Source organism: Megalops cyprinoides, chromosome 2 (genome assembly GCF_013368585.1).
Source record: "Megalops cyprinoides isolate fMegCyp1 chromosome 2, fMegCyp1.pri, whole genome shotgun sequence".
Classification (NCBI taxonomy): Eukaryota; Metazoa; Chordata; class Actinopteri; order Elopiformes; family Megalopidae; genus Megalops; species Megalops cyprinoides.
This window is the reverse complement of record NC_050584.1, coordinates 8,422,560-8,432,647: the sequence shown is the minus strand read 5'-3', so window position 1 is coordinate 8,432,647 and position 10,088 is coordinate 8,422,560. Positions and strand designations below refer to the sequence as shown.

General features: G+C 40.0%; 1 protein-coding gene across 1 annotated transcript; it reads right to left on the bottom strand.

The window, feature by feature from the left end:
* Positions 1–2,705: 2,705 nt before the first annotated feature.
* Positions 2,706–9,875, bottom strand: LOC118772898 (inositol monophosphatase 1-like). Its single transcript, XM_036521559.1, has 9 exons — positions 9,696–9,875; positions 8,342–8,427; positions 7,254–7,387; positions 6,993–7,097; positions 6,660–6,705; positions 6,401–6,509; positions 4,688–4,796; positions 3,724–3,875; positions 2,706–3,280 (listed from the first exon to the last, which is right to left on the bottom strand). Exons 2-9 carry the CDS (start codon positions 8,402–8,404, stop codon positions 3,159–3,161), a joined length of 840 nt encoding a protein of 279 aa, XP_036377452.1. The 5' UTR covers positions 8,405–8,427; positions 9,696–9,875; the 3' UTR covers positions 2,706–3,158.
* Positions 9,876–10,088: the final 213 nt, after the last annotated feature.

Here is a 10,088-nt window from a genome sequence, read left to right as displayed (position 1 = left end):
GGCAGTGTACAGAACACAGTCCTGGGTGGTGGTATCCGAGGTGATAATGTGTGATCTCTGTCCAATGGAGTGTGATAGGTCAGCAAATTCACAACACCCAAGTCTGGACTAGAGCATGCCCAGACAGCGGCACCAAGCAGAGTGTAGTGGGAGCGTTGCCAGGTCTGCCTCCCTTCTCTGGGTACATACTGTGCTGTATCAGCTTCCTCTTTACACATACAGAGCTGTTTCTTTTCTTTTTTTTCTTTCACCCTCTCGGTTTAAGCAATGTGTTGTGTCCACTCTTTGACCTGGGTATTGACTGCTAACAAGATTTATGCAGGCTTAGTTGGCAAAAGGAAGAATGGATTCCTTCAATTTATAGTCAAGCTTTGTTGCAAAGTTTGAGTTTGGGTAATTGCCTGTGACATTCGGTATCCAACCAACTCATCCCTATCACCTCTGAAATATCATGTTGGTTTGCTTGATTTCTTCTCCCACCATCATAATTTACTTGAGCCCTTTATATGGTAGCGACGGGAGGGACTTAAAGTACCAGCACAGTACACTGTAAAGTGAGAGAGAACATTTTGTCTGCTGTAATTCTTATGTATCAGCAGGAGCTGAATGTTGTCAAAATTGTGATGAAAGCAAAAAGCATGGAAATTATGTAATAAAGGACTATAATAAAGTAATGGTAAAGATATAACTTTCATACCATGTTAAAAGTGTTGGCGCACACCATACACATACTGTTTACAAACATTACTGACATGCATGCCATACTTAAGCCAAGTGAAGCAAGGGAGACATTCAGAAAAAAAGACCACCACTGTGTAGTTTTAGCAATCGCAGTTGAGCAACTCTGGTACTATGTGTAAATCATCTTCCTCTTAACAACTCTTACTTAACTGGATTTCAAAACCTGATAAGGTTGGTAACATGGTAAAATCACATAGAATAAAATTCACCTCTACAGAACCATTTTCAAATTTCTGCACTCAGGGCAATGGGTTTACCATTTATCAGAGTCTTTGTTGGCCAAGTATGGTAAGGATATAAGGAATCTGACTCCGCTTCCAGTGTCTCTTGTAGTGCGTTCACACAATGATTTACAAGGTGACAACAACAAATACCATTCAACAGTGGTGGAACAACAAACAACAAAAATAGTGTGTGACATGTACATAGAATGGCGTAAGGATGGAATGAATGAGGCATATAGAAAAATAAATATGAACAGATAACAGTTACTGCGCAATATGTTAAAATGTACAGGAGCAGAGGCTGTGGGTCTGTACAACAATTTGTTCTAGACAGCTATTGAACTGTGTTATAAACAGTTATTGCACAATGAGCATGAGATAAAATGTACCTGAGTAGAGGCTATGGGTATGTACAACTATAGCTGTACACCTATTGCACTGTGAGTCGTTAGTTTAACATTTCAGGAGTGTGATTGCGTGCGGGAAGAAGCTATACCGGTGTTGGCTTGTTTTGGTGGGTAGTGATCTGAAGCGTCTGCCAGGGGAAAGGAGTTCAAATATATGGTGGCCAGGATGTGAGGGGTCAGCAGTAATTTTGCTTGCCCATTTTCTGGACCTGGTATTGATAAGATCTCGGAGTGTGGGCACATTAACTCCAATGATCTTTTCTGCAGTCCTGATGGTGTGTAGTCATTAAGTCCTGGGATACAAGGTTTCTTGGGGACTGGTACAATTATGGAACATTTGAAGCAGGAGGAAACTTCACATAGCTCCAATGACCTGTTAAAGAGCTTTGTGAAGACTGGAGCCAGTAGATCAGCACAGGCTTTCAGACAGGAAGGTGAAACCCCATCTGGGGCTGGTGATTTGCTGATCTTTTGTTTCTGAAAGAGTCTGCAAACATCCTCTTCACAGATTCTCAGTGTAGTCTGGAGGGAAGGGAGGGTGGGAGGTATTGTTGTTTGGGCAGGGTAAGAATTGGTGCTGGTGGGGGCATAATTGCTGGTGCTAGGTGTGAATTGGAGTGGGTGAGGGGTGTGGCCATTGTCTCCTCAAACCGGCATTAGAACACATTTAGCTCTTCAATCAGCTGAGGATTCTCTGTGGTGTGGGGGATGACTTCCTGTAGCTGGTGATGTCCTGCAGGCCTTTCCACACTGATGCTGGGTCATTGGCTGAAAACCTGTTTTCTTGCTGTTCAGAATAGACCCTTTTGTCTGGTAGAATCTAATTTCTGGCACACTTCATAAAATTTTATCAAAGCACACATCATTTTAGCAAAGCACATCATATCATTTTAGCAAAGCACATCATTTCTGTGTTTTCTCTTTGTTTCACTCTAACCTTGACATACCTACTCTGTCCCCTTGATGGCAGTGTTGTCAAGCCCTTAGTTGTGGGATGTATTTAAGTTCATTTTTGCACAAGCGGTTTGACTCCGGAGTATAATAACTTGTGTTTATCTGCCTTAGAAATACATCATGCCTTGTCTTCTCCTTTTCTACATTTTTACAAACAATGTTTGCTTCAGTTTCTGAAAATCAAATGTTCAGTAACAACGCTAACAAAGCACAATGAATATTACAACCATAGAAATTTGAATATGGTACATGACATACAGAAAAATTATTTGTTTTCACAAGGATTTGATTGCAAGTCTGCAGAACATATGAAGTTTCTTGATAGTGTCAATAGGTAAAGAAATGAACTATGAGCAGAGCTTTCATCAAATGAAACAAATTACACTGGATTCTGTTAAATTTTAATGACTCAGGCAAAATTGTCATTAACACTGCAAGTTTGTAATTTAGGCCAGAAATTTTCACATTTGAAGACATGATACATGACAAAGAAAGTTCAAGTTATAAAAAATACAAACGTCTTCCAAGACTTCAAAGAATGATACCCTGTGGTAAAGTACTGTAAACTAAGATTGCAGCAGTATAAAATAGTGGTTCCTCTATACAGCCATCAACTGAACTGTGTGATAGTGGTGAAGTTGAAGCAATCAGATTTGCATCTGTGTACTTTACCATCTGAGAGTGAGTTGTGCGTAAATTTTCTCATCTTACTGGCACAACTTATTGGTTTGTATTAAAATACATAATTTGCTAAAAACATCAAAGAAATCCAGAATATCAAAATGCTGCAGCAAGAACATAATAATAATGTAAAATTTTCAATGTAAACTGTTCATTTTTTTACTGCATCATCTCTTTCTGCTGGAAATATATCAATCTCCTTAATGATACGATCAGCAATTGTCTTGTTGTTTGCCGACACCATTCTTCTGGACATCAAGTCAAATGGTCCTCCTAGTAAATAGAGAGATATAAAATTTTCAGTATTCATGTAATTAATTATTATTACCAAAATCCGTCACCCTGTCAAGATACACTGTTACTTTTAACAACACTAAATATTTAATATTTACCATACAGTATCATTCAGATAAAAGACTGGAGGCTCATGGCAGATGCTTACACATCTTATTGATTATCATAATGTTATGACAATACTATTTATTTGCTTTGTAGACAGCACTACCAATGAAGACTTACAACACCCACAACTTAATTTGATACATTTGGTAATTGAAATGTAACATATTTCTTTTGAAGGACATATACATGACTCCAGGCACAGCAGCAATGCCTCATCTGGGATTTGAACCCACAATCCGAATGTTGAGAGGGCTTAAAAATGCAATGTAAAGCTGTAATCATATGTACTGATTATGTTTATGTCCTGGCCCTACCGTCTACATCCAGCAGGACACCCCCAGCCTCAGTGACAATGACAGCCCCAGCGGCAATGTCCCAGCAGTGGATCCCGATCTCGAAGAAGGCCTCAACGGCCCCAGATGCCACCAGGCACATGTTGGTAGCTGCTGTACCTGACCCACGCAGACTGAATGGTGAGAGACAGAGAGAGAGAGAGAGATGAGAGAGAGGGCTAGTGCTTTTTGGAATTGCAGTTAGTGCAGGTCATTGTGAAGCAGTGGTCCTCAACCTATTGTATCTAGGGGCTTAAATTACTCACTTATGACTCTTATGGTTTACGATCACCTCTACACTTAGCCTACCCTTCTTGTATGCACATTTGTAGGTTGCTCCGGATAAGAGCATCTGCTAAATTACTAGACGTAAATGTAAATGTAAACTCAGTTCCATCAGAGCACATCAGGAAATTAGCTAACAACGATCATTAATGCCTTAATTTTAAATGTAAGTAATGTAAATGTAAGCAATTTACTTACAATTTTACTTTCAGTCCTGCATATTTTTAGGGTGTGTGTGTGTGGCCAATTCATTCACAAAAACTTTAAGGTGATCACATTGATGTAGATAAACAGTTGTTTATTAGCAGTTACATCTCAGTTGGCCTATTTTAGAACATGCTTTGCGGGTACTGCAGACAAATCCCACAGGCATCAAAATGAGAACCACTGAAAATGAGGACCTCTATAGTCACCAAAGTAATGCTTATAAAAACTAGGTGAAACTGAATTTTACATGTGAAAGGTGTGTAATTGCAACAGAAAGAGAAGAGAGGAATGGGGATGGACAGGAGCAACAGTGGTGTATATATTTTTTTTCCAAAGCAGTCAATCTCATACCATCGTAGCAACCACAAAAATGTTGTTACGCTGAAAAGGGCCCTGCTAATCATGCCCGAGGCGCTCTTCAAAATGTCACTAGAGACAACAGGGCAAAGCCTACCCGTGTACTGGGATACAGAGGATCTTCTGCATTGTGGAGAATATCTTGCTGACTGTCTCATGGTCTCTGTTGGAGCCAAGCTCACTGATGATCATGGACTTTTTGATGTCTGCAACAAAAGCACAGTGGCATAAACAATGTGCATTCACACAGGGGACACACCCACACAGTCTGGCTGAATTTATGGCTGCAGAGAATTTCAGAATTTCAGGCTAGTACAGCAGGTGTGCACCTCCTCAGCTTTCACATGAACATAGATTTGCGTATGCCTTTCAGTAATGAGAGGTTTTATTTAGCAATGACTGAAATGACAATTATCGGTCCTGCTCTATTCTGGTTTTCATATCGTAAAGGCATTTGGGGTGGTTTTACCAGAAAATTAAAGTGAGATAAACTGGTTGATTGGATATATGAAGAATTTATGAATCAGTCTTGTGAAAACCACAGACATAGTGTGCAATTGATACATTTAACTAAAGACCTTCGCTGGGGTTTCCAAATGCTTACTTTGATTTTTTAAAATATTTTAATATCCAATTAGATACACCTGTTAGTTGATAACTGTAAGGTAACCTGATTATTTTTTTTACAAAGGACAAAGGCAGAACCAAATTAATAATTCAAATGATATGCTGAGGCAAATCTCAAAATGCTGTCAGAAGAAATTCATAGAGAGAGCACAGTTTTGTACATGTAAATACAGTGAATTCTGCACATGAAAAGTTTTCACTTTTCAGAGTACATGATCTACACAACATTAGCATGCTGCAAATACTGCACATTCAAAGTGCAATAACATTCTCAAAAGAAATGGTAGCAACGCAGTGCTAATCATATGACAGCACTAATAACATTGGTGACAGGTTAGCGTTCATCCATTTAGGCACCGTTTACATTTGGTTTTAAAATGCGCCTTGGGCGATCGGATCACAAGTGGACAGCGCTAAATACAAGTGTAAACGACCACCAAGACGCATTGTGATCCGATCACTCAAACCACTTGCCGAGGTGGTCTGGGACGCATTTGATCACATATCTTTTGTAGTGTAAACGCTAATGCGTGAGATCACTGTTACGTCCCCGACAAGGACGTAACAGGAAAATGCGTCATCAATGCAGGACGTGGCGGTTGTTTTGGTGACAGCGTGCCAACGCTCAAAAAATGCTTTTCTAACATTCTTCCTTTTTCGTCTGGTCCTGCGCTCATTTGCAAGTCGCAAATGACTTTGTCCTGCCAATCTCAACAGTTGGAGTAGCCTGTACATGTATATTAGGTCTTCATTTTTGTTTTCTTAGCTAGCCCGTGCTAAACAAATCTGGCACTTGTCTGGCAACAGAGACTGACGTAATAACTGTAGGCGGGGTGACGTAGGCATAATTAGGAACATAAAAATGGTCTTTCATTTAAAACCCATCTCCGATCTCTTTGCCATGACAAATTATTTGATGTAATCAAATCTCCTTGTTAGAGTGACACTTTTTTTAAGTGTAGAGAAGTAATGTGACCATATCAGACACAACTAAGTAAAATGAATTTGCTACTGGCCGGTGAAAAAAATGGCAACCTTGTTAATTGCACAAAACAGATTGAGGACCATTATTAATTTAGTAGGGAAGTGTACCCCAGCCCTGTACAGAGCCCAGTGGCCGAAAGCATCCACCACTTTGTAGCACAACAGCAAATGCACGTTTGGATGGAGCACCGTTGCTCACCTGTCTGGTCAGACACCTGCAGCTTCTCCCCGTCACAGAAGGCCCCCTTCCCTTTCCTTCCTGTATACATCTTGTCCTCGACGCAGCTGTACACCACACCAAACTCCAGCTGAAAAGGAAGGAGCATGTCACTACTACTACAGATACACCAATAAGCACCTGCATTATTCTGGAGCTTAATGTACCAAAGTTGAGGCAGGCTGTATTTCACTATGGGGTGAAATTTTTCGCTGCACAGTTGTTGTAAATAAGCACTCACCTCTTTCTTGACCGCAAAGCCGATGGACACCGCAACAAATGGGAACCTGCAATCAAATCAAGATGGATTAGAGGGCTTACATAATCATAGGAGACACTTAGGAAAGACAAAACTAACGTACTACAGCAAAACATATGAATGCATTAAACAAGCAGATGTTTAAGTGTGTCTGTATCCATATTTTATTTGCCTGAATATTTTAGAAGTAGTATCTGGCATTATTTGACAATCTGACTCTTTTTATCACAACATAAGCACATATTTTCCCTTGACTTGGAAAATATTTTCTTAACCTGATGTCATCTGAGAAATTATGTTTTGACACTGTCATACCCATGCACGAAGTTAGTCGTGCCATCCACTGGGTCGATGATCCAGGTGGGGTTGTCACTCAGTATGCAGGGATGTCCAGCAGCTACTGACTCCTCCCCAATGAAACTAAAACAAAAACAGCGATGGCATGTCAGATGTGCAGCAATGTCACCACAAGACACAACAGTACCATTCTCTGGTGCGTGGGATGGGTCAGTCATCCTTCACCCCACTCGGCTGCAGAGTTGTAAATGGGCTTTGGCAACCCAACGCTGTTCTCACCTGTGTGTGGGGAACTTCTCCTTGACAGAAGCAATGATTAAATTCTCCACCTTCTGGTCTGTCTTGGTGACCAGGTCCACAGAGGAGCTCTTACACATGATCTTCACCTCATTCTGCAGGGCGTCTCTGATAACCTGCAGAAATACAAACAAAAACACAATTGCATTTCACTTCAGATCCTGGTCCTTTTCATCAGTCTGCATAGCAGAAACAGCATGAGAATTCCATTTTGTGTTACAGCCCAGTTGCAAATACACTTCACACCTCACCTTGTTGCATTTGCTTATTCCATCTGATTCTTTCAAGATGATCATTTGGCTAGATTACTACAATGGCTGAAAGGCTGTTGTTTTGGATGTCCTGGTTTATTTGCTTTTTCATTTATTTTTAGTTTATTTGGAAATTTAGCACACTCGCTGCTTATAGTCCATGGTCTAATTCCTGCTGGGTTTCTATACATGTCAATAACTTCCAACATTATCCATGTCTTAATCTAAGTCTCTACTTTTGTATGAAATACTTTTCATTCTAGGTCATTCTAAGTGTGTGATCCATATATTTTTCACATATGAATTACTTTTGAAAGCATTCATTTATTCATCATATTTGGTTGAGTGATCAATCATCAACTGTGCAGCCATACATCAGGAAACTAGGCCCCTGGCCACACCCAGTCACACCCAGTATGGTAAAAGCCAGTGCGGTTCCTAGATGTGAGTAATTTCATTTTCAAAGTAAAAGTCCTGTGTGTATCTTTGTATCATAATTCACTCATTAACCCAATATTTGCCACATTTCTTAAACATTTTCTCTAGATATCCTCTTGACCACCATTTACAATTTACCATTATATTTGAAAGCCTTTATTATCAGTCTTGAAAGCATAAAATCAACAAAATTTTGAAGAATTATGGCTATTTCTGCATAGGACTGAAATAAAAGACTTCCAAAAGCAAGGGAGCTTTCAGTTTCAATATATGACACCCTCATTTCAGTATACAGTAATCTTGGCTGAAGCATGCAGGACTTTATGATAATCTGCAAAGTATTTATAGATTCTGTAGGGGAAAATCAGAGATGCCACTCACTGCTCCTGCTTTTCTAGCCACAGCTACAGCATGGTCCATTGCTTCTTTCCACGGGTCTTCCATTTTGCCCAGGTACTTGTTTGTGTCTAGGAAAAGTTTAACAAAAAGCATCAATTTGCCGTTTATGAAAATGAAGGTTTACTTCAATACAGTTATGCATTTAAAAAAATGAACATATATTAGTGTAAACACAAAACCTGTATATATAGGCACACACACTCTATATAATATTATCATAAGGACTATATCCCTGCAGTCCAATGATGTGTCAAATGAGAATAAGCATATGCAGGGGAATTCATCATGAGAAAATGTGTTAAACATAACAAGTTGAACACCTCAAATGAGCCAAACGAGCAGGGATCATGCCTTAACGTGAACAGAACACACTCTCAGAGCTCAGCTCTCAAAGCACTCAGACCACATCCTCCCTCGCAGACACTCCCTGCGAGATTTGATATGTGCCAAATCTAGGAAGAACATGTTACCTAACCTGTTCTTTGCTGCTTGCACTTGTCTCGAAAACTCAGTGTTCCACCAAAGATCTGGCAATGGTGCTGTAATTCCACTTCTATGCACACCGCCCGAGTGCTCCAGGCGTTCTCATGGTATACTCAATGCTTGCACAAACAGAATTTCATAAACTGCCTGTGGGCAGATCTTTCCACTGAATCACCAACTATTCATTGAAATAAACTGTGTATCCCAACAAACGGGCTACATTAGTGATATCACTGTGGTTTATTCATTTGAAATTAGGAAAGGTGCTTGTCTCGTGCGTTTGATTTAATGCTGTAGGTCAGCGAGTATTATTATAAGCAATGTTTCAACAGAATGACTGATCAAACATGTGAAACAATTCTGCATCAGTTCAAATGAGAACATACTTAGTGGCAGCGCTCGTTATCCAAAACATTTCGTGATCCTGCCATGTGGTATTCATATCCATTTGATCAACCAAAAACTGTTAACCGTGTGTTTGGTCCAGTTCCTAGTTACTCCTGTCCTTGTCGTGAAACTCCTTGGTCATTTTGGTCACTACGGTATGGTCAAGACAGTTAATAGGAAAGGTTTTCACTGATCGTTAGCCCTCTAGTGAAAAGGCTGCATCCAAGATCAAAGAATAATAGCCATTTATGCATAAAGCCAATAATGTAAAGATCCGAAATGCACAGAAATTTGGATAAGGAATGGATTTACATCTTGTACAATACTCTCGGACAAAGTAACAATTTTCATATGCAAGCCACGCGATGAAATGATAAAAGTAACAAAGTGCATATCTGCATGGTGGTTGAATGATGGTTACGCTATAGAGCCGACCGGTCCTTAAGAAAAAAAAAGAGCTACGCACCTGAGTTGCCTATTGAGGTCCACTGGTCACCCTTAGGAATTGCAAGCCCTCTGCCTCGAAAAGCCTTCAAGTACGAGATTCGCCGCTAAGAGGTGAAAATAAATAGCCTGAACCGATACGCATAAAGGAAAATTACCAGAAACACCGCCCCTGAACATTTCAGCAAGCCCGTTCCTCACTACCGGGTTTTGTTTTAGAACTTTTTTTACGAGGATAGGTTGTAACACGCGGGTACAGGAAAATGGAAAATTACTACAGGGCGGCCTCCGAGAGAAAAGGTTTTGGCTGCTGTTACTTATGAAATCTTGATGGTTTGGTAACATGCTTTAGGTTACATTAATATATTGTGTATTTATATGGACAGAATATGTACTGCTTGTGTCATCGGTTTGA

Coding starts and splice junctions, on each gene's coding strand:
- LOC118772898 (XM_036521559.1), bottom strand. CDS start 8,404: ATGGAAGACCCGTGGAAAGAAGCAATGGACCATGCTGTAGCTGTGGCT. Junction 7,388..8,341: donor TGGCTAGAAAAGCAGGAGCA/GTGAGTGGCATC, acceptor GTATTTCTGCAG/GTTATCAGAGACGCCCTGCA. Junction 3,281..3,723: donor TGTCCTGCTGGATGTAGACG/GTAGGGCCAGGA, acceptor TCTATTTACTAG/GAGGACCATTTGACTTGATG.